The sequence below is a fragment of the Phoxinus phoxinus genome (genome assembly GCF_949152265.1).
Source record: "Phoxinus phoxinus genome assembly, chromosome: 9".
NCBI classification, from domain to species: Eukaryota; Metazoa; Chordata; class Actinopteri; order Cypriniformes; family Leuciscidae; genus Phoxinus; species Phoxinus phoxinus.
In genome coordinates this window covers 26,804,278-26,831,284 of record NC_136884.1, presented here as the reverse complement: position 1 = coordinate 26,831,284, position 27,007 = coordinate 26,804,278, and the positions used below count along the sequence as shown (strand labels likewise).

At 44.5% G+C, this 27,007-nt stretch overlaps 1 protein-coding gene across 4 annotated transcripts; it reads right to left on the bottom strand.

Annotated features, from left to right (window-relative positions):
* Positions 1–639: 639 nt before the first annotated feature.
* On the bottom strand, positions 640–5,687 carry LOC307004370 (uncharacterized protein). 4 transcript variants are annotated; one of them, XM_079623516.1, is made up of 2 exons: positions 4,434–5,687; positions 640–1,054 (listed from the first exon to the last, which is right to left on the bottom strand). In XM_079623516.1, exons 1-2 carry the CDS (start codon positions 5,156–5,158, stop codon positions 931–933), a joined length of 849 nt encoding a protein of 282 aa, XP_079479642.1. In that variant the 5' UTR covers positions 5,159–5,687; the 3' UTR covers positions 640–930. The 4 variants fall into 4 exon arrangements, with proteins under 4 accessions (XP_079479642.1, XP_079479640.1, XP_079479641.1 ...); XM_079623514.1 differs by having other exon boundaries at positions 640–1,067; positions 4,241–5,679; XM_079623515.1 differs by having other exon boundaries at positions 640–1,026; positions 4,241–5,679.
* Between the last annotated feature and the right edge of the window lie 21,320 nt (positions 5,688–27,007).

The following is a 27,007-nucleotide window of genomic DNA, read 5'->3' as shown; positions in this document are numbered from 1 at the left end:
CCATGTACTATTTAAATCGATTGTTGGACATTTTATTGTACATATATCTGATTTAGCATTGTATTACAAATTGACTGTACCAATACAGTCCAACTTTTGAACTTTATTCCTTTTTTTTAATTATTATTTATTCGGGACACACACGTACACCTAAAGTTTAAGGAGGTCTGCGCGGGACTGTTTTTTTCCGTCCCGCTCCCAGGAGGTTCAATTCAGCAACCGCTTAAAATACACTCTGTGTTCACCTGCTTTAAAAATTTAGATCTCGTTTTCAGAATCTCAAATCTCAAAAACAAGTCGTTTTTCATTTTTGGTTTTAATTTGGGGAAAAAAACGATTGAACGAATGATACACGGCAGTGATGCGCGGGTCAATGTATAAACAACCCGCACCTGACCGACGTTTTAAACTAACCCGCCCGCAACTCGGACCGCAAACAAAAGAAAAAAAATATTGTACCCGACCCGCTTCCTGGCCCGCATATTGGGCCATAGACGGATAAGGGGTGCGCATTTTTCTGAATGCTGTGTTTTGTAATAAAGGCTTGATTTATTCATTTATTTCGTTTCATTTTCTTAAGATGCTGCATGTGTTTATCCAGTCTAATCGAAGTGTGCGTCTCTGGTCTCTCCTCCGAATTTCCCAACAAAAACCCCGCCCCCTCTCAGCAAATACATAAAACTGACATTACTGAGCTATATGCGTTTAAAAGTAGCCTATTAAAATGGCACAATGGCATTGCTCAGTTCAACGTTTTGGGAAATCGGGCATTTTGTCCCGCGTCAGCTCTTATTCAAAAGTTAATTCAATTCAATTCAATTCAAGTTTATTTGTATAGCGCTTTTCACAATACATATTGTTTCAAAGCAGCTTTACAGAAAATGCATTTCAAAAATATACACACAAAATACAGTTAGTTAATCATAAAATTTAGGGCATAACATATTGCTGGCGTTGGGTCGTCTCTTCACAGGCGTCGAGTCGTCTCATCACAGGCGTTGGGGCATCTGAAGTCTCCATGAGAGGCTGGATACATAACTGGAGCTGACGAACTCTATTTGAGTTATCTCGGGACAGGCGTCCCGAGATAACAACAAAAAAGGCAGATGGGAAATAATTAGCGTAGCTGCTGTTCATAATATGAATGCATTTGATCTGATTTAACTGTAGTATAAAAGGTATGAGATGCATCATGTGAATGCTTGGCTAAAGAGATGCGTCTTTAATCTAGTTTTAAACTGGGAGAGCGAGTCTGAGCCTCGGACAATATCAGGAAGGCTATTCCAGAGTTTAGGAGCTAGATGTGAAAACGCCCTCCCTCCTTTAGTGGACTTAGATATCCTAGGTACGACCAGAAGCCTCGAATTTAGCGATCTTAAAGAGCGCGATGGATTATATGGCGATAGAAGATCTCTTAAATACACAGGAGCTAAACCATTTAGGGCTTTATAGGTCAGTAACAATACTTTGTAGTTGATACGGAACTTAATAGGTAACCAGTGTAGAGATGATAAAATTGGTGTTATATGATCATATTTTCTTGACCTAGTAAGAACTCTAGCGGCTGCATTTTGGACTAACTGTAGCTTGTTTACGGAGGATGCAGGACCACCAGCTAATAAAGCATTACAGTAATCTAGTCTCGAGGTCATGAATGCATGAACTAACTTTTCTGCATCAGAAACTGATAGCATATTACGTAGCTTAGCAATGTTTCTAAGGTGGAAAAAGGCTGTTCTTGTGACATTTGAAATATGATTTTCAAAAGACAAATTGCGGTCTAGTATAACACCCAGGTCTTTTACTGTAGAGGATAAAGTAACAGGACGTCCATCTAGATTAAGGTTGTATTGTAAGAGGTTTTGTGGGCAGTTTTTTGGACCAATCAGTAATACCTCCGTTTTATCTGAATTTAATAGAAGAAAATTACACGTCATCCAATATTTTATATCTTTAACACACTCTGTCATTTCAGATAATTTAGTGTTATCATCTGGTCGTGATGAAATATGTAATTGAGTGTCATCAGCATAACAGTGGAAACTTATTCCATGTTTTCTTATAATATTACCAAGTGGCAGCATATAAATTGAGAATAGCAGAGGGCCTAACACAGATCCTTGCGGCACTCCATAATTTACTGACGTTATCTTTGATTTTTTCCCCATTTAAATGGACAAAATGGTAACGGTCTGATAGGTAAGATCTAAACCAGCTTAATGCCTGTCCTTGAACACCAGTGTAATTTTGAAGTCGATCTAAGAGTATTTTATGATCTATAGTGTCAAACGCAGCACTAAGATCGAGTAAAACTAGTATTGAGATACAGCCTTGGTCAGAAGCTAAAAGTAAATCATTTGTAATTTTAACCAGCGCAGTTTCTGTGCTATGATGTGGCCTGAATCCTGACTGAAATTTTTCATAGATATCGTTTTCTTGCAAGAAAGAGCACAGTTGAGCAGACACAACTTTTTCTAGTATTTTAGACATAAATGGAAGATTTGAAATGGGTCTGTAGTTTGCTAGGTTATTTGGATCTAATTGTGGTTTCTTAATAAGAGGTTTTATAACTGCCAGCTTGAATGTTTTTGAAACATGTCCTAAAGATAGAGACGTGTTAATAATATTGAGAAGAGGCTCTTCCACTACAGGTAACACTTCTTTCAGTAGTTTAGTGGGTATTGGATCTAATAAACATGTTGTTGGTTTAGATGCAGTGATAAGTTTATTTAGCTCTTCCTGTCCTATAGTTGTAAAGTGCTGTAGTTGTTCTTGAGGGGTGATAATTGAGGCTGAATCATAAGACGCTGTCAAAGATTGTACATTTACAATTGTGTTTCTGATGCTTTCTATTTTCTCAGTGAAGAAATTCATGAAATCATTACTATTAAGATGTAACGGAATATTTTGTTCAGGTGATGTCTGTTTATTTGTTAATCTAGCCACAGTGTTAAATAAAAACCTTGGATTGTTTTGGTTATTTTCTATTAGTTTGCGGAGATGCTCAGCCCTGGCTGCTTTTAGAGCCTTTTTATAACGTGACATACTGTCTTTCCACGCGATTCTAAAGACCTCTAAGTTAGTTTGTTTCCATTTGCGCTCTAAGTTACGAGTTTCTCTCTTGATACAATGCGTAGCACTGTTGTACCATGGTGCTTTAGTTTTCTCTCTAACCTTTTTTAATCTAATTGGTGCAACAGTTTCTAATGTACTAGAGAAAATGGTGCTCATACTGCTAGTCATTTCCTCTAGCTCATCTGTTAGTTTGGGTTCACTGAGGAGCGGAGATAGATCAGGTAAGCTATTCAAGAATCTATCTATAGTAGTTGGAAGGATTGTTCTGCCTGGTCGATAACGCGGCGCAACATGGCACATTTCAGCCGTACGTAGTATGCAAGTTAGTTACCATGTAATGATCAGTGACATCATCACTTTGCGGTATAATATCTATATCGGTTGGATCGGTTCCATATGATATAATTAAATCTAGAGTATGATTAAGACGATGAGTGGGACCACTAACGTTTTGCTTGACCCCAAAGGAGTTTAATAAATCTGTGAACGCAGCCCCTAACGCATCATTTGTGTTATCAACGTGTATGTTGAAATCTCCAACAATTATTGCCTTATCGACATTGACCAATAGATCTAAGAGAAAATCTGCAAACTCTTTTAGGAAATCAGCGTAAGGCCCTGGCGGTCTATATACAGTAGCCAAGGCTAGAGATAATAGGGATTTCTTTCTTACATCTAGGAGCGTAACATTTAGCACAAGTACTTCAAACGAATTAAACCTGTGACCTGTTTTCTGAGTAACATTAAGAATATCTCTATAGATTGTTGCAACACCGCCGCCACGACCAATCAGACGGGGCTCATGCTTATAACCGTATCCTGGTGGAGTGGACTCATTAAGACCGAAATAATCATTTGGTTTAAGCCAGGTTTCAGTAAGGCAGAGTACATCGAAGCTGTTATCAGTGACCATTTCATTTACAATAACCGCCTTAGGTGTAAGCGATCTAATGTTTAGAAGACCTAGCTTTAGAAATTGTTTTTGTTCACTAATATTGAGATTTTCTGGTTTAATCACAATTAGATTTTTCTTAGATCCTGCAGTAGATTTATTGTTTGGCCTCACTAAACGAGGAATAGACACAGTTTCTATATAGTGTTCTACACTGGTACTTATATCAATTAATTTGGGACAGCAAAGAATGTGATTAGGACTTTGACTTACTAGTCATATGGTGTGTAACGTCTTTGAGATGTTGTCCGACAGAACAGCCGCTCCGATTCTGCTGGGGTGCAGGCCATCAGCACGGTAGAGCCTAGGTCGCTCCCAAAACAGATTCCAATTATTTACAAAGAGCAGTCTCTGTTCATTACACCATGACATCAACCATTCATTTAGTGCAAACAATCTACTGAACCTTTCTTGTCCTTGTCGGTACGTGGGAAGCGGTCCAGACACGACGATCTTTGCTTCAGGCGATGTTCTGCGTACCGTCTCGATCAGGCTCCTGTAGTCCCTCTTCAGAACCTCCGTCTGCCGCAGCCTGATGTCGTTCACCCCCGCGTGCAGCACGACAGCTCCGACGCGCTCGTCACCGTTCAGGATCTCGGGGACCTGCGCAGCGACATCGAGAACACGAGCACCAGGAAAGCAGTGAGTGCGCACCATACCTTTACCTGAGGTAGCGCGGACATGCCGGACCATGGAACTGCCGATGATCACAGCGTCGTCGCGTTCCGTCTCGCGAAGAGGGGAGAAGCGGTTCCGGGTGGAGATCTCGAAGACCGGGAGGGGCGGAGAGGTCCTTGCTCTGGTCCTGGCTCGTGTCTTCCGCTGTGGCATCATCCAGGGTCCATGGTGCTGTGTCGGTGTCGGGGTAAACGAAACCAGGGGTGCTCGGGTCCTGTGCAGAGAAATACACGGAGTAGAGGAGGCCGGAGTCGAAAAGTTACTAACCACTGACTTGTGAGCATCGGCGCGTGATGCTTCAAGCGCTGATCGTCGGTCTCGCAGCTCGGCCTGCCTCCCCAGCAGATCACGGATCTGCTTCTCCACGGACTCCAGCTCCAACCGCACCGAATGCAGCTCAAACGTGTCCTCACCTGCACTCAGAGGTAGACACACATCCGATGTATTCGCCATTATGACAGATGAACAATAAATTAGCAGTGATGCTACCAATATCACTACTAATTTAGGACTGAAATCATGGATAGAACCCGTATCCTTCCAGTGATTCGAGTGTAAATAAGACGGTCGATAGGCGAGACCACGCGTGCAATGCTAGCGGGCTAACGTTAGAGATAGTAACGGAAGTTCGGAAAGTTGGATATAACCAGCGATATCAAAGCAATCCGATTGTTTTTTATAGAGAGTAGTATCGGAGATATGTTCACACGCTGGAAAAGTAGAGAAAAATAGAGAAATGGAGATTCGACGGATCTCCAAACACAAACAAAGTGATTCGAAACACAAAAATGTGTAAAGAAGAAAATCAAGGATTTATGAATCAATTCGACGGAGCTCCAAACACAAACAAAGCGATTCGAACACAAACACAACTCCAAACACAAACAAAGCGATTCGAAACACAACACAAACTAACAGTTAAGCGATTCGAAACACAAACACAAACACAAACAAAGCGATTCGAACACAACACAAACTAACAGTTAAGCGATTCGAAACACAAACACAAACAAAGCGATTCAAAACACAAACTAACAGTTAAGCGATTCGAAACACAACACAACAAAGCGATTTGAAACACAGCACAAACTAACAGTTAAGCGATTCGAAACACAAACACAAACAAGCGATTCGAAACACAAACTCCAAACACAACCAAAGCGGTTCGAAACACAGACACAAACTTCAAACACAAACAAGCGATTCGAAGCACAAGCACAAACAGAAACTCCAACACAAACAGAGCGATTTCAGTGATTCGAGTGTAAATAAGACGGTCGATAGGCGAGGCCACGCGTGCAATGCTAGCGGGCTATCGTTAGAGATAGTAACGGAAGTTCGGAAAGTTGGATATAACTAGCGATATCAAAAGCAATCCGATTGTTTGTTATAGAGAGTAGTATCGGAGATATGTTCACACGCTGGAAAAATAGAAAATGCTCGTTTCTAAATGAGTGTAAAGAACAAAATCAACGATTTATGAATCAAGTCGACAGAGCTTCAAACACAAACACAGCGCTCACTCGCGACGCATGCGCAGTGATTCTCACTCGCTAGTGATTCTTAATAACGCGCTCAACATTCAAATAAGGATTTCCCACTTTCATCTCTATCTGCAGACTGAGCTTGTGCGTCATCCATCATGTTATTCAGCGAATAAAGTGTAGACCTATGTATTTCATAGAAAATTGTGTCTAGTACTATATAAATTACAAAGGTTTAATTGGCATCTTTATTTCAAACGACCTGACCGACCGCGACCCGAATATCATTAAAAATATTTTTGGATGACTCGTAACCGCGGCTGACCGCAGGCACTCGCTCATTTTGGATCAACCCGCGCATCACTGATACACGGGGCCTATTTGTAAACCGTTATAGTGAAAAAAATAAATAAACGGCCTTCCAAAATAATCCGGCGGGCCAGAAAATATTGCTGGCGGGCCAGTTTTGGCCCGCGGGCCGCCTGTTGCCGACCCCTGCTTTATGGTATTAACTGATTTCCCTGAATCCATCAATGATTGAAGAAAACAAAGAACCAAACTGGTGTCACACTTGGCTGGATCTAGTTGTTGGTCTTGACACCACGTTGAGAATATTCGCCACTTGCTAGAATAGTTACTCCATGTAGATGGTGCCTTAGAACTATTTATTATCCTCAATACAGCTTCATCTAAGTCTTTAGAGAGGGACTGAGCAAGGGCCATACCCACGGTTGTAGTATCTCTGGTTTTGGGTGCCAGATTTGGCCCTCCGCTTGGGAGAGGAGATCGGCTCTCTTTGGTAATTGCCAAGGGTAACCTTGGACCAAACGTACAAGGGTCGGAAACCAATGTTTTTTTGGCCACCTCGGGGCCACAAGTAAAACCTTGTGATGGCCCAACGCTACCCTGTTGAGCACCAGGTGAATCAAGTGTAGTGGAGGGAAAGCGTATAACAACTCTTCCGGCCATTCTTGAGATAGTGCATCTATCCCCAAGGGACCTCCCCGGTTGTTCAGGGAATACCATAGATTGCAATGAGTTGTCTCGGTAGTCGCAAACAGATCGACCTTCGCCATTCCGAACTGACTCCACATTATTCTTACCACTTCGGGATGGAGACGCCACTCTCCCGGGAGAGGTCCAGTTCGAGACAGCAGGTCTGCTGCTCTGTTTGCTACTCCCGGTATGTATACTGCTCTGAGTGATGAGAGCTTCAGAAATGCCCAAGAAAGTAGTTCCTTTGTCACCTGGAGACATCGCGCTGATCTGGTGCCGCCTTGGTGATTGATGTGGTTCTCACCAAAACATGTTTGTTCTGCAACAACGGGAGAAAAGCCCTCAGGGAGAGATGGACCGCCTTGAGTTCCAGCACATTGAGGTGCTCCGAGGTCCAAGGGGATTTCCAGAGTCCCCCGATGGACCTGCCTTCCCAAACTGCTCCCCACCCCGTTAGAGAAGCATCTGTCGTTATTACAGTTCGCCTTGCTGGGATGTTGCCTAGAGGAACCCCCTGTGATGGTAACGTCTTCGTTTTCCAAGGGTGTAACATTTGGATACATCTTCGTGTAACCTTTATCTTCACATGTCTGTGTAATTTGGGATGCAAGTGAAAGTCGTTCAACCAACGTTGTAGTGGACGGGTTCTGAGAAGGCCGAGTGGGACCACAGTCACTGCCGCTGCAATCATGCCCAATAATCACTGAAATTGAATTAACTTCATTCTCTTGTTCAGACGGAATGACTGAGCTAGATTGACCAACTGTACCACCCTCTGGGGTGACAAAGATACAGTCATCAGTTGGGAGTCCAGCGAAAATCCCACAAACACTGTCTGTTGTCTGGGAATTAGATTGCTCTTTTCCCAGTTCACTTTGAAACCCAGTGACTGGACATGTTGAAGGACCATTTCTGTGTCCTTCAGTACTTGACTGCGAGAAGGAGCACAAATTAGCCAGTCGTCCAGGTATGATAGAATTTTCAAACCTGCACACTGAAGAGGACGAAGGGCTGCTGAAACAACTGGTGAAGACCCTTGGAGACAGAGACAGGCCAAATGGAAGGACCCTGAACTGATAAACCCGATCTTGAAAGGCAAAGCGAAGAAAGTTGTGTTGGAGCGTACGCTGGCGCGTTTGGCTGCCGCTGCTCACTGGGACTAAAGTTGACCAACCTGAAAAGCCCTCTGGCACTGTTTCCATGAATTTGACTGGAGTCATTTGGAATATTTATATCAATCAAAGTTAGACTAACCTGAGAAGCCCTCTATCATCACTTCCATGAATCTTCCGCGAACTTGACTGGAGTCCACCGTGAGAGGTTTTTCTGTCGGCTGCTCATGGTCTGGGTTTTCCTTCTATGTCTGACTGCTTTCCGTCTATGGGACTCATGCACGGGGCTTACTATCGGTGCTGGCACACGAAGTCGGCCAGCGGTTAGCGAGGCTAGGTGGCATTCGTCCTTGTTTGACATGCCGTTCAGTTATTCCTCCTCACAACTCCACAAATTTAACTCTGCAATCACTTCTGGACTTAACATCCCCATTATAAATGAACTCAGAGTTTTGCGTCGCTCCCGTTATGTCCACCGGAGTACACGCAGATGCTTTGTTTACCACCAGCTGGCTGAGCAGTACATTCCTTCAATCTGGACGCCTGTCGCACAACTGACACGTCATCAGAGCGCTGCCACCAAGAGGCTATTTCACTCCAAGCAGGACAGAAAACGTGGAGTGGATCTCAGCCTACTCCGGCCCCTACAGAGACACTCTGCTGCCATCAACCCAGCACCCCCAGTCAAAATTGAACTTTTAAATGCACAATCCCTTAATAATAAGGCATCTTTTATTTATGACCACATCATCAATGAGCATATACACTTCATGTGCCTAGTTGAAACCTGGCAACAACCAGAAGTTTACTCTAGTTTAAATGAAGCCTGTCCCCCTGGCTATACCTACCTAAGCCAGGCTCGCACTACTGGCCGCGGTGGTGGCCTTGCCGTTGTGCACCGGGTAGATTTTAAGTTGTCCCTCCTGTCCCTGCCTGTCTACTCTTCTTTTGAATGCCTTGCATTCAAATGCAAATTGCCAATTTCCACCACAATGCTCCTGATTTACCGGCCCCCCAAACCAAACCCAGCTTTCATTCCTGAGATACATGATCTCTTCACCACACTCTACTCAACCCCAGGGAATATCATCATACTTGGTGATTTTAATATCCATATAAATGATCCCCCTTCCTACTCAGCAGCTGAATTAATTAATATTCTCGATAGTCTCAATTTCACTCAACACGTCAATGTCCCTACACACTCCAGAGGCCACACTCTTGATTTGTTGATCACCAATACCATCTCTATCAGTAATCTCTCTGTGCATGATCTTGGCGTGTCCGACCACATGGCCATCTCAATGGAGCTACCCACTCTGTCCCCCCTCAGTAAGTTAAGCAGACAAATCAGTTTCAGGAACCTCAAAAACATCAACCCAGTTACCCTGACTACTGACCTTCGTCTTCTCTCCGCTGTCAACCCCCTTTCAGTTACTAAATCTGTGGATCTTTACAATTCATCACTCAGCACCCTCCTGGACCGTCATGCCCCAATCAAGTCCAGAACCGTCACCTTCAAACGCTCAGCCCCCTGGTACACCAGAGAGCTACGGCTACAGAAGAGAACAGGTCGTGTCCTTGAACGGCGTTTCAAGGACTCAGGACTTGCTGTTCATAAGTTAGCCTACCGGGAACATCAGAGGGCCTACAGCAAGTCCATCAGTGACACACGGTCCCGGTTCTACTCCCACATAATCAACAATAGCCCTGGTAACTCCAAGCTACTTTTCTCAACCATAAATAATCTCCTCAAACCTCAAATCCCCTTACACTCAGATAACACGCAGGAGCGTTGTAATATCTTCATCTCCTTCTTTAAAACAAAAGTTGAAAAGATCCGTTCCCATCTCTCCAGCCCCCCTGCCATTCAGCCCCCCGCTGTATCTGCTCCCTTGTGCCCGCCACCTCTTTTCCCTATACCCTCTGCCTCCCCAGTTGCATCCGTTGACCTTCAATCTGGGACTTCACAGCTCTTCTGCTGTTTTAAGGATATCACACAGCACGACATCGAAGACCTTCTAAGGAAGATGAAGTCCTCCACCTGTGACCTGGACCCATTTCCCTCAGCTCTGATAAAAAGTCATTGCTCTGCAATAAGTCCCTTGATCACCAAAATCATTAATCAGTCTCTCCAGTCTGGCCAGGTCCCTACGTCTCTGAAAACCGCGGTCATCAAGCCATTACTAAAAAAGCCCAGCCTTGACCCCGAAGATCCTGCAAACTACCGCCCCATTTCAAACCTCCCTTTCCTGTCAAAGGTGCTGGAAAAGGTAGTTTCTGCTCAACTACACAATCATTTCATAACTAATAGTCTTTATGAGAAGTTCCAGTCTGGTTTTCGTTCTGGCCACAGTACAGAAACTGCCTTGGTCAGGGTTACCAATGACTTGTTGATGACGGCTGATGCTGGCTCTCCATCACTTCTTATCCTTCTTGATCTCACCGCAGCATTTGACACCGTGGATCACCATATTCTTTTACACCGTCTTCACTCCTCCATTGGTCTCTCTGATACTACTCTGGCCTGGTTTACATCATATCTCACGGACAGAACTGAGTACGTATCTCTGGGTGGTGTTAAATCAGACACACACTCTGTCACCTGTGGTGTCCCTCAAGGATCAGTCCTTGGCCCCACCCTCTTCACACTGTATATGCTCCCCCTTGGTGATGTCATCAGCCGGCATGGTATATCTTTCCATTGCTATCTTTCCATTGCTGATGACACCCAACTTTACATTAAAACAAACCCAACCCCCTCTGCAGCTCTTTCCACACTTTCCACCTGCCTAGAGGAGATAGAGACATGGATGGCGGCTAACTTTCTGCAACTCAACAGTTCAAAAACGGAAGCCATTCTTGTTGGCACTCCTCACCAGATTAGGTCATCCACCATCACCAGCATCACCTTCTCCGGCCACGACATCCATATCTCATCTTCAGTGACAAACCTTGGTGTCAGAATGGACCCTCACTTGACCTTTGAGGCCCACATTAAACATCTTTGTAAAACCTCCTTCTTTCACCTCAGGAACATAGCTAAACTTCGCCCCATACTCACTTTCCCCGATGCAGAAAAACTTGTCCACGCGTTTGTCTCCTCCAGGCTGGACTATTGTAATGCACTCCTCATCGGGATCCCAAGCAAGAACATCCAGCAGTTGCAGTACATTCAGAACTGTGCTGCTAGGATCCTGATGGGCGTACGGAAGTACCACCACATCACACCTATCCTCAAGTCGCTCCATTGGCTTCCTGTCCAGTACAGGATTGAATTCAAAGTTTCCCTTCTGTCTCACCAGTGCCTTCATGGCACTGCCCCCTTATATCTCAAACAACTCATCACTCCCCATTCCTCATCACGTCATCTCCGCTCTGGACAGGCCAACCTCCTCCAGCCTCTGAGGACAAAGCTTCGAACTATGGGTGACCGCGCCTTTTGTTCAGTTGCACCCAGTCTGTGGAATGCTCTTCCTGTCCATCTAAGGGCACCTCAGAATGTGGACTCTTTTAAAAAAGGACTTAAAACCCATCTTTTTAGAAAAGCTTTTTATGGCTAATAATTTTTATTTTTATTTGAATGTCTCTGTTTTTAATCTGTTTTACATTGTTGCACTTTGAGGTCATTGAATTGATGTAAAGTGCGTTATAAATTAAATGCATTATTATTATTATTATTATTATTATTATTAAACGGGCAATGCTCCTGACAGATGGGTATGTGGAAATATGCATCCTTTAAGTCTATGGAATGTAGATTTCCGGTTCTATAGATTCCAGAATTTGTGCTGTAGTCAGCATTTTGAAGGGCAATACTTTTACGAATCTGTTCAGCTGTCGTAAGTCCAGAATGGGTCGAAGTCCCCCGTCTTTCTTTGGTACTAGGAAATACTTAGAATAGAACCCAGTGAGCTGTTTGCTGGTGCTTATCTGTAGAATTGCTTTTTTCTGTACTAAGACTGTGATTTTGTTGGCCAAAATTTGTGCCTGGACTGGGTTTCTGACTATGGTCATATGAACCCCTGAAAAAGTAGGAGGGCGCCGCCGGAACTGTATCCTGTATCCTGTCTTGATGGTATCTAGAACCCAATGATCTGATGTTACCTTCTCCCAACTGTCCAGGCATAGTTGGGAGCATTCTCCGGCGACTCCGAGACCGCTATGCCTGGCCTCCCCAGGGTTTGAAACCCCTGGTAGTACGCCTCTTAAGTGATCCTCCCCTGACTGGAGTATGAGACTGGTCAGTTTGAGGAGCCTGGTAAAATGGTCTGGTGCCTCGATCATGGAATTGGTAACCCCTAGTTCGCCTTCTGTCATACCCCCAAGGTTCTGAACGAGGAAAGTGTGGGGGCTGAAAGGAATGAGCAGCTCTATGGCCATATTTTGAAGGTCCACCAAATTTTTGCTGAACTGATTCTCTTCTGCGTCTTGCTTGATCAGCAGTATCCAGCAGAGACTGTGAATCAGTGTGAAATATCCGACCTGGAACCACTGGCATATTAGTCAGGTCCTTCCTAATTAAAAAATGCGCTCTACCGCGTCGGTCTCAGATGAGGCGAGAAAGGCAAGAGGAAGTGGTTGGTTCACCTGGATGTTATATAGCCAACCCCTAAGGTCAGTCACCTGACATTGTTGATATTAGGTCTCGAGGATAGGCGGAAGAATGGCGTCATTCAAGGTAAGACCGTGGTGACGGTCTGAGTGAGGTCGAAATAGATATGCCTTTTCCATGTGTTTTTATGATTAAAGTCCGCGGAAACCGGAAGTTGCAAACGACTTTTCTCAAGTGTTGTGACGCATTTCCGAGTGAAACGGAATATTGACCAGTGGGCAGGGTTTTACTTTAGCGCTCCTCCTCTCTATCTCTCGCCCATAGCAGAGTAACGGTTCGAGGGGAGTGGTTAAACGATTAACCAACCCAAGCCGTCAAGCCTATGTCATCACAAAAAGAACCATTCCAGACCCAGAAGTAACTTTTCAGACTTTGATTTAAGATAACTTCGGTAAACACTTTTTTTCTGTGTATTAACTTGCACGGATTAATTGTTCACCACAAGACTAGTAATATCCGCTAACAAAGTAAATAGGGTCCATTTTGATTTCATGCCGACTTTAATAATTATTATTTTTTTAATAAATTTTGTGTTGAAATTATGTAATAAAATATAATTATTTAGGCCCTATAGTTCTTGAAACATCAGCTGTGCCAACTTTTTTTGCATGAGCAGTGTCAGGTAAAATGGGCCAGTCAAACTGCAAAGGGAAATAGTAATTTATCATCAATTTAAAAACACAATTGCTTATACAGCCATATAACATTTAAACTGCATTAAACAAACCTATTCATATGTGCCATTAAAAAAGACATTTTGGGTGCAAACCCACATATTCAAATGTGCAATTAAAAAAGTCAATTTTGGAACAGCATGTGTAACACATTTAGAACGAAATGTGCAAATGACTAAAATTCACATTCAAAATTGATAACTGTATTGTGTGTGTGTGTGTGTGTGTGTGTGTGTGTGTGTGTGTGTGTGTGTGTGTGTGTGTGTGTGTGTGTGTGTGAAAACATTTTTCAAACACAGTCTTTGCAAATGAAACCATCGTCATCACAGATACCATTCTTTTCACCACAGCTCACATTTTACCCATTCCTCAGTAGCCAAGAAGGGACCCAATCTTTGCGCCCCCGCACGCAAGCGAAAAAGACGCAGAAAACGGGAATACGCGCACAAATTTGCCCTGCAACAATATTCAGGCTATATTCCTGTGCGTTATGGAGGAGTTTTAGTTACATGTGAAACAAGTCACCCTCCACGGGCTGGGCTCGAACCCGTGTTCTGCGCGACCATAGTGTGTGATCAACTGCGCCTGCACCATCATTTGGTTATCTATGTGACATATCATTATATTGATTGATATTAATTGTGTATATTATTTTTAAAAAGCATGTTACATGTTTATGGTTTAATAAAACTAATTAAAATGTTTCTTCAATTATGTGTTTTTTTGTGTGTGGGATTGATTGATATGATTTTTCTGATTTATTTTAGGACACTCCAAATGTTTTATTAAAATGAATACACACAAATATTGAAATGACATTTCAAATGTAAAATGTTTTATTAAAATGAATACATACAACTATTGAAATAAGTACACACACATATGAGACACTTGGGCAAAACGTGGCACTGCCGAAGCGGCTGTGGCCGAACTCCTTAGTTTTGGGCTTGCCACACTTAGAGCATTTGTTATATGCCACTTCACGGACATATTTCCTTTTGTGGGCTCCACTGGCCTCCTCTTCTGCCCTGCGTCGCCTGTTCCTCTGAGTGAAGCGGGACACAGACACCGAGGCAGTGGGAGCAGGAGCCTCTGGCGCGTCAGGAAATACTGGAGTTGGAGCCAGGAGAGGAGCAGCTGAAGGGCCACCTGCACCTGCTGCCATCAGCGTGGGCACAGGGTTCAATAAAATGAACTGGGGCAGTGGCACAGGAACTGGGGGAGGAGTAGGAGCTGCTGGGGTAATGGGCCGCACAATTGTAGCGCTGGCAGGTCGTTTGCCCGGCCGTAGCTTAGGAGCCTGTTCCGCTCTGTTAGGAGGAAGGACAAACTCGTGCGGGCCCCTGATGTGGAGGGAGCCTCATCCAGCCTTTCCCGCGGAGCAGGAAGCTGTGAGCTGGCCACAGCGATGCGGTCTTCTGCAGCAAGGCCCTGGGTAAGGACAGTCACTTCCTGGGTGTTCTCCCTTCGATTAAACCTGCAATCAAAAAAATTATTCATTATAAATAACTGCTATCCCTTTCATTCAAATGTATATGTCTGGAAGAGGTGTTAGTGAGGCCAGCAGGGGGCGCTCACCCTGTGGTCTGTGTGGGTCCTAACGCCCCAGTATAGTGATGGGGACACTATACTGACAAAAGAGCGCCGTCCTTCGGATGAGACGTTAAACCGAGGTCCTGACTCTCTGTGGTCATTAAAAATCCCAGGATGTCTTTCGAAAGAGTAGGGGTGTAACCCCGGCATCCTGGCCAAATTTGCCCAGTGGCCTCTGTCCATCATGGCCTCCTAATCATCCTCCTATATATATACTAATTGGCTTCATCACTGTCTCCTCTCCACTAGTAAGCTGGTGTGTGGTGGGCGTTCTGGCGCAATATGGCTGCCGTCGCATCATCCAGGTGGATGCTGCACATTGGTGGTGGTTGAGGAGATTCCCCCCTTCTATGTAAAGCGCTTTGGGTGTCCAGTAAAGCGCTATATAAAATGTAATGAATTATTATTATTATTATTATTATTATGTAAAACCATGCTTACCACTGAGTGAGAGTCCTCTGATTCAGCACAAACAGCTGAAGTGACGTGGCCTCCATCAAAGGGTGGCAGTTCAGCACCAAGGCAAGGCAAGGCAAGGCAAGTTTATTTATATAGCACATTTCATACACAATGGTAATTCAAAGTGCTTTACATAGAAGAAATTAAAATAATCAAAAGAAATAAGAATAATTAAAACAGTTTAGAGTAAAAAATAAAAATAAAATAAAATAAAATACAGTGCAAACAGTCGGACGAACAGTGGCACAGTGCTCATTCAGTAAATGCAATGTTAAACAGAAGTGTTTTGAGTCTGGATTTGAATGTGGCTACTGTAGGAGCACACCTGATCTCTTCTGGAAGCTGGTTCCAGCTGCGGCTGGCATAATAGCTAAAAGCGGACTCTCCTTGCTTTGAGTGAACCCTTGGTATTTCTAGTTGATGTGATCCTAATGATCTCAGTGATCTGTTGGGTTTATATTCAGTGAGCATATCTGCAATGTATTGAGGTCCTAGGCCATTAAATGATTTATATACCAGTAATAATACTTTAAAATCAATCCTAAATGTGACTGGAAGCCAGTGTAAAGACCTGAGGACTGGTGTGATATGTTCATATTTTCTGGTTCTGCTCAGGATCCTGGCGGCAGCGTTCTGTACGAGCTGCAACTGTCTTATGGTCTTTTTGGGAAGGCCAGTAAGGAGTCCATTACAATAATCCACCCTGCTGGTGATGAAAGCATGCACAATTTTCTCTAAGTCTTGACTGGAAACAAAGCATCTAATTCTTGCAATATTTTTTAGATGATAGTATGCTGATTTAGTTATTGCTTTGACATGACTACTGAAGCTAAGGTCTGTCTCTAGAGACACACCAAGATTCCTGACTTGATTTTTAGTTGTTTGACCTCTAGAGTGGAGGTATGCATTCACCTTGAGAACTTCATCTTTGTTTCCAAACGCAATGACTTCAGTTTTGTCTTTGTTTAACTGAAGAAAGTTTTGGCACATCCAGCTGTTTACTTCATCAATGCATTGGAACAGGGAGTCAATGGGGCTGTAATCGTTAGGCGATAGGGCTAAGTAGATCTGCGTGTCGTCTGCATAGCTGTGGTAAGCAATTTGGTTCTTTCTCATTATTTGGCTCATTGGAAGCATGTACAGGTTGAATAGGAGTGGCGCAAGAATTGAGCCTTGAGGAACTCCGCATGTCATGGATGTCCACTCAGACTTATGGTCTCCTATACTCACATAATAACCTCTCGCTTCTAAGTATGACCTGAACCATTTTAGGACTATCCCAGAAAGCCCCACCCAGTTTTCCAGCCTGTCAAGAAGTATGTTGTGATCGACAGTGTCAAATGCAGCACTGAGGTCTAGTAGCACCAGCACTGATAATTTGCCTGTATCAGTATTTAAGCGAATATCGTTAATTATCTTTATGAGCGCTGTCTCTGTGCTGTGATGCGATCGGAAACCAGATTGAAAATTGTCAAAGTATCCATTCGAGCTTAAGAATTTGATCAGCTGATTGAAAACAACTTTTTCAATGATCTTGCCAATGAAAGGAAGATTTGAGATCGGTCTATAATTGCTTAATATAGTCTTATCAAGATTACTCTTTTTTAGGAGGGGTTTGACAACTGCAGTTTTCAGGGAGTTTGGAAAACTTCCAGAGAGAAGTGAGGCATTTACCACTTCTAGGAGATCTGCTTCTAAGCTGTTTAACACACTTTTGAAGAAAGATGTGGGAAGAGCGTCAAGGGCGCAGGTTGATGTTTTAAGGTGCTGTACGGTTTCTTCCAAAATTTTGCCATCAATTTCTTTGAAATCAGACATAGTAACTACTTTCTCAGGTTGTGGTCTGATCTGTCTGACCCCAGTGCAACTCAAGGATGTGCTGATCACCAGGTCTCGGATGTGGTGGTAATCGTTGAGCACCTTAGTCCAACGAGGAAGACGGACTCCATCTTTCTTAGTTGGGGACTTATGCAGTGCACACAGTTTGATGCACATGGCCTCGACTAAGTGACTGGTGCTGGGCCACTGAGCCGGCCCCCCAGGATGACCGATCAGACACCTCTACACACTCTCCACACCCGGTGTCACTCCTGTGTTTTTCGGAGCCTTGAACCGTCCGTGGGTCAGTTTGGGCTGGTGTCTGGGCTGATAGTGGATCCTCCTCTTGTCCCCATCAGGAAGAGCAGTCCACAGACGGATGACCTCTGTGACCTGCTGCTCGTCCAGGTAGAGTGCCTGACGGAGGGACATCAGGTACTCAGCCAGATCCTGCACCTTATCCCAGCCCGCAATGCCATCGGGTACAAGAACAGGAGCCTGCAGGGAAGTATTACAATAACAATACATAGCATGTTAAATGTCAGAGTGTAAAAGTAAATGGAAACTAATAATGAGCAGCTTACTTACAGGAACCTGGTCTGCAACAATGGACCCAGTTGATGTTGCAGGAGCAGAGGCAGACCTTGGCTGGACAGAAGGCTGTGGAGGAGACTGCAGAGGAAGGTGAACAGGGCGCTGCAGAGGGGGGTGTAGAAGAGGCAGAGCAGGGCGCTGCTGAGGAAGCTGGGCAGACTGCAGAGGAGGCTGAGCAGGGCGCTGCTGAGGAAGCTGGGCAGACTGCAGAGGAGGCTGAGCAGGGCGCTGCAGTCCTTGGCTGGATGTGGGTGGCTGTAGTGAGGATGGTCCTGGTGCAGAGGGACAGGGGTTGAAGGCCTGGGGGCCGCTGCTGTGGACTGGGACAGTCTCAATGGGGTCATAGAGGACTGGCACTGTGAGGTCCTCAGGTTCCTCCTCAACGAAGCCTTCGTCCTGCACCACCTCATCATCCATCTGCTCCACCAGCCGATCCTCCTCTTCTGGGTTTTCCATAACAGTCAGGGATTTCCCAGACTGACTGTACAGATACTCCATACCCAGCAGCTCCCCTGCAAAACAACACACATACAAAGCACATTCACATTATTATAACTGTAGTGGCTATTTGTCCATAACACACTGAAACAAACAAACAAACAATCAAACTTTTCAAAGTTTGATCGTTTGTAGGCTTGACGCAGTTTAACAGATAAAAAATGAAAATAATAAACAATAAAATAATAAGCATGAATGCAAAATAAAGCAAATTCACTTTAGCAAAAGAAAGCAAATAAATTAGGCTATAAAGGCTCAAATTAAGCCTAAATTAAACAAAGTACAAATAACTCCAACAATAGTTGAAGTATTTGAAATAAAATATCAAAATGTGCACTCAAACACTCATACACCTGTATAATGTATAAAAAATGTTTTGAGTTAACATGAATAATTCTCACCTGTGTAAGCCCCTGGAGGCTGGTAGCGCTCATCCAGGGACATCTTCAACACTTTGCGGCTGAGCCGGTCCATTGCCTCCCTCTCAGCGCTGCTGTAGGTCTTCAGGTCAGTCTTTCCCCTCACTGCTTCATCCATCCGGTTCTGGTTCCAGCGCATCCGGCCTTCCAGGAGATAGGCCTGGAAATGCGCATCACTGGCACTAGTCCCTAGAGGTTAAATAAAGTCAAATATATATAATCTATGTATTCAGAACGGCAGAACAGGTTATAAAAGTTTTACGTTTTTAGCATGTTTTAAAAGTTATAACCTACCTGGGATGAAGCGATTTAAATGGATGTGGAAAGACTCCAAGGAGGTGGAGCCACGAGCACAGCGATAGCAGCTCAGCTCCACACCACCCTTCTTCACTGTGTCTGTCTTCTGGTACAGAGGGAAGCCCTCTGGGTCCTGAATACAGGCAATGTGCCTCTGCTGGTCTATCCAGACCTGTTGGATGCGCTCGTGGTCCAGCAGTGGTACACCCAGAGTGTCCCTCCCCTTCTCACTGTCCATCTCTTCAATGAGTGCCTTGATCCTCCTGGTGGTCTCCTCCACTCCTCTGGTCCGCTTGCGACAGTGCAGCGCCAACTCCTTCCTGGTGATCAGCTTATCCAGGGCCTTCTCTGAGACTGGACCAGCTCCTCTGGCCTGTAGCTCCCCCTGTTTGGCCAACCGAAGAGCAGCGACATCATCTGGATCCAGCTCAAAGATGCACCTGGAAAGCCGAGTCATGAAGGTGCCGTAGAGCCGATGAGCCTCCGTGATGACTCCTGCTGCAAAGCGCCACATGAAGTGCCAAATGTCTAGGCGCACTTGGAGCTCATCCCACTCTGTGAACATGGCTCTGACCTGCGACTGTCCGTGTGCGAGTGGGCTGCAGCAGTCTCTGTCCACATACATGACGGCGGGCGGTGCCACTCCCGCCTCCCTGTACCTCTTCATGAGACCCGCCGCCATGGGCCACAGTCCATGACCCTCTGCCGCTGTGAGCACTGACACCAACACCTGGCTGTGCTCATTGCCTACATTAGTGCACCAACCAGCAGTGTTGGCAGCAGCGCCGGCCAGTTTTTTGGTGACCTATGTAAAAAAAAACAGTAGAATAAACAAATGTAAGAAAAATGTAAGATAATAACAATTATTATTATTCAAACTTGACTCCATCTTGAGGACAGAGCCAAAGACCGAAGTTATTTTGGCCTTGACCTCAGGTAGCCGCGAGAGGACGTCCCTGTCATACACAGACAACAGCCACTTGGGCGCAGAAAAGACTGCAGGCTCAATGATGGAGGAGTCTGTGAAGGGCTCACAGACAGTGAGGTACTCCAGCGTCCGCTGTGACCACGCTGAGGTGTGCTGCTCCTGCAGCTTTTTGTGAAGCTGCGTGACACTGTTGCCCTGTGTCCTCTCCCGCATCATTATGACTACACGGTAGTCACACGAGTACCTACAGACAGTCAAATAATTATGTTCAGTGCCACATCTTGCTATTTCAATGTTAATGTCAGTAAAGCAATGTATTTGATTTTATACAGTACAACAAATTACAGTGCATTGCTCTAAATATGAATGTGTTCTACCTGTATGTCAGAATGGCGGGGAATTTTCTGAGGTGTCCCATGTCGAGCTGTCCCAGGATGTCTTCAGACCAGGCTGGATACTTCTTCTTGCACCCTTTGCACTCCAGATACTCTGTTGCCATGTCATACCACCCGTCTATGTCCAGGACCTTGCGCACAGTGCGATAAAGGCCAGCAGCTGTCAGCTTGTGGTTATTGCAGGCTGGCTGGACACAGACAAGTGGAATGGACCACATCTTCAGCGGCATCCAGAGGAACAGAGGGCGGCAGAAGAAGATATCAGGAGAAGCAGGGGGCTGGGTGAAGACGGTCGGGGGCTGGGGAGGGTTCCACCAGAAGTTGGGATGTGGCATCAGCTCAGGCTTCCCTGTTTTTGAGTTGGCCCTGAACAGAGTCTTTCTGATCCAGTCCTGCTGGAAAGATGGGAGTTGCTCGTTCCAGTGGACAGGAAGCTCTGCAGGTGAATGGGACACCTGGCCAGGGGTCCACAATGCTGGAGGAGCAGGGGTAGGAGCACGAGCCGGGGTAGGAGCACGAGCCGGGGCAGGAGCACGAGCTGGGGCAGGAGCACGAGCCGGGGCAGGAGAACGAGCCAGGGCAGGAGCAGGGGCAGGAGCACACGCCGGGGCAGGAGAACGAGCCAGGGCAGGAGAAAGAGCCAGGGCAGGAGCAGGGCCTCTCAAGGCCGCAGTGGCTGGAGCGTAAAAAGACACAACATAATTATCTTATTGTTTTAGACTTTCACTGCATGACTTTCTCAGCTCTGCTGGACAGCTACTGTGATTACAAGTATACTGCTACTGTGATTACAAGGATTTTAGTGCAAAGCATTTATGATTAGTAGACAGGCGACATGATGATGAAACGATGGAAGGAAGCAGTGAAAATCATCCTGTTTATCACCCAAGCACCATTAGGACAAATACAAGAAGAAAAATGAGATGGGATAAGCAAAGTGTGAAGCAAAGCAGCCCAAACACTGTGAGTGCCTCTAACTACAACAGCCACTTATTCCAAGAGGAGTGGGGGACGTGTGAGATGACAAGAATGAGCTTTAGTCTGTGATTATGATAAAAAATGAAATAAAAACCTTTTACATACACCTTTAAATTCCCTTTTTGCTTTTAAGATGTTCACTCAAAGAGTGAATGTAGATTGACACCTGAGAAGTGCCATTCCTCTGTGTTGTAAAATAAAAGAATATGATATGTCATTTAAAAAATACTGTTGTCACAGAATTGTTTGTAAAATATTGTTTAAGATTTACATACCTTGAGGAAGTTGCTCCTCAGCTTGTGAGGCAACAGTTGCCATCTCCTCGTCATCTTCCTCCTCAAAAAAATCCCTAGCAGCAGAGTCTGTAAAATAACATAAAACACTAAGCACATGTCACCAACACACTTGTATGCGTTAAGTGATACTCACCACATGTAAAGAGTCGTCTCCGGGCTGCGGACTCAGACGCAGGAGGGAAACGTGGTTCTGCAGCTGTTGTTTACAAAACACGTATTTTCGTTAGACATATATACTGCATAATATATACTGTAATGATTTTAAAGCTGGCAAATCACTTACAGGGTTTGGCTGGAGATAAAATCTTGTGTGCCAGCTGTGAAGCAGATAAATGCTTCCCCCGCGCCAAAAGGGCCTTCACATTGGTCACCAGCAGTGGCCTGTTCTGAGTGCCAGCAGGTGGAGGAGGAACATACATAGTGTCAGTGGGCACAGCAGCAGTAGGGGCAGATGCAGCGGGCACAGTGGTGGTGGGCATGTGGGCTGGAGCCTGCCTCTTCAGCACGTATGCTTTGAAAAGGGCCATGTTGGTGTTGGGCCTGGCCTTTGCCTTCTTTAGGTAGGTGATGAGAGCCTGGGCCTCCTTGCTTGGGTCCTCATACACCTCCTTCATTGACCTACCCTTAAAACCACCAAACTCCACCATCAGACATCCAGAGTCTCCCGTCCTCTGGGCCTCCTGCAGCATGGCCTGTTTTTTCTGATACACCTCCACAGCCTCACCTACCTCCCTGATCTGCAAGGTGTATCTGAGGAACAGGTGTTTGTTTGCCGACAGTGGGTTGTTCCTCTCCTCCTCCCCCAAAATGCTGCTGACCAGATACACTGCATACCCCAGTGAGTTCTCCAGCAGCCACAGGAACTTCTGGCCCTGGTGTTTCCCAAACTGGATCTTGCAGTGAGCCAGAACCAGGAACTGGTCTCCAGGATTCCCTCCATTCTGCCTCACAAAGGCAGTGGCCTCAGCCAGGACCTCCTCCTTACACCTGGCCCTCCCTGCCACCGTGATCTCACTCCTATTGGCCTCCTCAGTTGGCCCCATGAGGAGTCGACCCTCAGAGGTTTTTCGAAAAACCGGGTATGCATACATAATCTGAAAGGACACAGGCATAAACAGAACATAGCTGTCATATTCCAACTGAAAGTATTGTGCTACACCATTTGTTTTTAATGTAATTGATTAATGATCATATGTTTTATGAATTGATTTTACCAGCATTATTGTTATTTTATACAACTGTAAATCACTTTGAATTGCCTTATGTACAAATTGTGCTCTACAAATAAACTTGTCTTGACTAGCCTTGCCTATATGACTGTAAATCATTTAATAATTGAAACACTGGATTTATAAAACCTTTCAGCATTCAATGAACTTACAATGGGCTTAATTCATTTACAAATCATTCACTGCTGTCCTGGAGTCGCTAAGTAATTGTAGTAGCATTGATTCATATTAAAATACTGTACAATCTTATTATATTTAGCTATGTTGTACTACCCACAGTATCTTGACAGCATCAAGTAACACTTCTTGGTACAATCTTGCTGGTATCATGCCATTCATAAATCATTTTGTTTTGTTTAGCTTTTGTGGCAGAGATTAGGAAGCACACAATATAATGTAAAGGTGCTCGGTTATGATCAATCATAAAAATATGATCAACAAACAGATCTAAAACGTAAAATTGTGTATCAAATCGTTTTGGTATATATTTTATAAGTCCTGGTGTCCTGGTACAGAGGACATAGTATAACATATATATGAATAAAACATTATAATGTAATGACACAAAAAAATACTAAATTAACAACAACAACAAAAATTGTCTCAGGATATAGCTTAATTAGTGGCCGGCTAATTAACTTGACAGTATTGACATGTTTTTTACTGTATTTATCATGGGAAAAGTTACAGGTTCACAGGTACTTAAGAATACGTGTGCTATACATGCTAGCTAGCTACATTGGCATGTTTTATTTTCACAAAATACACACTGTATACGAATAAATAATGAACGATTATACAGTAATGAAGAATAGCCTTACCTGTTGCAAAGATGACAATAATAGCGGCCGCCGATTGGTCAAAAGTAGTAAGCCACATGAGAGCAACGCAATTGGTCAAAAGTAAGCCACAGGAGAGCAACGCGATTGGTCAAAAGTAAGCCATAGGACAGCAACGCGATTGGTCAAAAGTAAGCCACAGGAGAGAAACGCGATTGGTCAAAAGTAAGCCACAGCAGAGAAACGCGATTGGCTCATGTGGGCTTACTTTGGCTCAATCGGTAGGAAGCAGGAGGCGCCATGCGAGAGGTAACGGGATCGATGACCGCATTCGCCACGTGGTTTACGCTGCCTTCAAGGGGCACCCCTAGATGAGCTGTTGAGGCTCACTGCTGCCGAAAAGTTTTTTCAGACGAGGCCCTGCGCACATTCCTGGCGAAAGCAGGTCCCACCAAGATTTGAACTCGGATCGCTGGATTCAGAGTCCAGAGTGCTAACCATTACACCATGGAACCAACACATCCTGTTGCCTGGCCGCCTGAGAGGAAGATACCGATGAGGCTAGGTGGAATCAGGTAGAGAGGAGGTGGCGTTTGGTCACTGGACCCCCTCGACCAAAAGACAAGGTTTCTCTGCCGAAACCCGGGATTGAACCAGGGACCTTTAGATCTTCAGTCTAACGCTCTCCCAACTGAGCTATTTCGGCCAGGTCCATGACTGCAAGCAGAGATTTCTGGGAAACCGCACGTCACTTTGGAGACGTTCAGAGCTGAAGGTCACAGAGAGAAAAAGAGTGGCCCGTACGGAGATCGAACCTGCGACCTTGGCGTTATTAGCACCACGCTCTAACCAACTGAGCTAACAGGCCTTGCTTTGACTGTTTTTATCCCCAATTTCTCAGAAATATCCTGGTTGCCCTAATCAGGCTGAAGAGATTAAAAGCAAAGCCTAAGAACAGGCTCGTCTGGGATTTGAACCCGGGACCTCTCGCACCCTAAGCGAGAATCATACCCCTAGACCAACGAGCCAATCATTTCCTCTTGCATGGCTTAAAGCGTAATATTTTAATTAAATCTACAACAAAACGGTAGCCAGTGCAAAGTTGCCAGGACAGAGGAAATACGGTCTCTTTTCTTTGTGGCCATTGGAAATCACGCTTCAGCACCTGCATACATGCTAGGGATAGCTCCTCGCCTTTGTCTTTGAGAGCGATGCCAGCACAGGACGGGACATCACAGCAAGCCTTCTCTCCATCGTCGAGGGGAATTAGCTCAAATGGTAGAGCGCTCGCTTAGCATAAGAAGGGGCCCAATCTTTGCGCCCCCGCCCGCAAGCGAAAAAGACGCATAAAACTGCAATACGTCCCCCAATTACCCCTGCAACAATATTTTAGCTATATTCCTGTGCGTTATGGGGGAGTTTTAGTTAAATGTGAAACAAGTCACCCTGCACGGGCTGGACTCGAACCCGTATTCTGCGCGAGTATAGTGTGCGATCAACTGCGCCTGCGCCTTCATTTAGTTATCTATGACATATCATTATATTGATTTATATTTTTTGTGTATATTACTAATTTAAAAGCATATTACTTGTTTATGGTGTAATAAAAAATAAAACTGTTTTTTTTTGTGTGGGATATGATATGATTGATATGATTTATCAGATTTATTTTAATACACTTCAAATGTTTTATTACAAATAATACACACAAATATTGAAATGACACTTCAAATGTAAAATATTTTATTAAAATTAATACACAAAGTATAATGTGCGATCAACTGCGCCTTCATTTGGTTATCTATGACATATTATTTTGATTGATATTTATTGTGTATATTAATAAAAAAAATAGCATATTACATGTTTATGGTTTAATAAAATAAACAAAAATATTTCTTCAAATATGTGTTTTTTTGTGTGGGATATGATTTGATTGATATGATTTATCAGATTTATTTTAATACACTTCAAATGTTTCATAAAAAAATAATACTCACAAATATTGAAATGGCACTTTAAATGTAAAATATTTTATTACAATTAATACACACAAATATTGAAATGAGTAGACACACACACACACACACACATATATATATATATGGACATACAATACAGGACAATATGTACAGTAATATATGCAAAATATATACAGAAAATAAACAAATTGTTTATTGAGGAGCTGGAGTTTGTCATTTATTTTGCTGCCGCTGTTCTGACAACCAGTCATCTAAAGACTTTCCATTTGAGGCACGCAGGCAAAATGTGGCATTCCCATATCGGCTATGGCCAAACTCTTTGGTTTTGGGCTGCCCACATTTGCTGCACATGTTAAATGTAACCCCTCTCACATACTTCCTCTTATGGACTCCGCTTTCCGTCTCCTGGGCCCGTCGGCGCCTGTTCCTCTGGGTGTAACGGGACACAGGAGCAACAGGAGCAGGCGGAGCTGGGCCTGCACCGGATGTTGGAACACCAGAAGGTGGAATCACCATTGACACAGTCATGTCTGGGTTAAGGACTAGTGACAATGACCCAGGTGCTAAAATGGGCTGCACAACTCCTGATGCTGTGGGGGCAGGTGCGATGGGGCACTCCATGGTGGCAGCAGCGGGCCGTCGACCTGGTCGCAGAAGAGGAGCCTGTCCTTCTCGATTTGGCGGAAGGATAAATGTATGTTTTGGACCTGAGGTCGATGCCGCTTCATCTAATTTTTCCCTCGGCGGAGGAAGCAGTGTGTCAGCCACAGGAATTGGGTCAGGTGGAGTCAGTCCCTGAGCGAGGACACTCATTTCCTGTTTCTTCTGCTGCCGTTGAAACCTGAAAATAAATTACTTGTATTATATATATGTTTATAAGTATTCAGTTAATTTGAAGCAAATAATGTGCCTTGCTTACCACTGAATGAGTGTCTTCTGGTCAGCCTGTGACTGTTAAGCACCAGCTCTCGGATGTGGTGGTAATCCGAGAGGATTTTAGACCACCTGGTGGTGCAAATTCCAGCCTTCTTGGTCGGCGACTTGTGTAAAGCACACAGCTTCATACAAATGGCCTCAACCAAGCGGCTGGTGCTGGGCCACTGTGCTGGACCCCCAGGATGTCCAATCAGACACCGTTTCACACTCTCCACACCCG

Excerpts from the sequence above, each read along its gene's own strand:
- LOC307004370 (XM_079623514.1), bottom strand. The coding sequence starts at position 5,158 with ATGGCGAATACATCGGATGTGTGTCTACCTCTGAGTGCAGGTGAGGAC.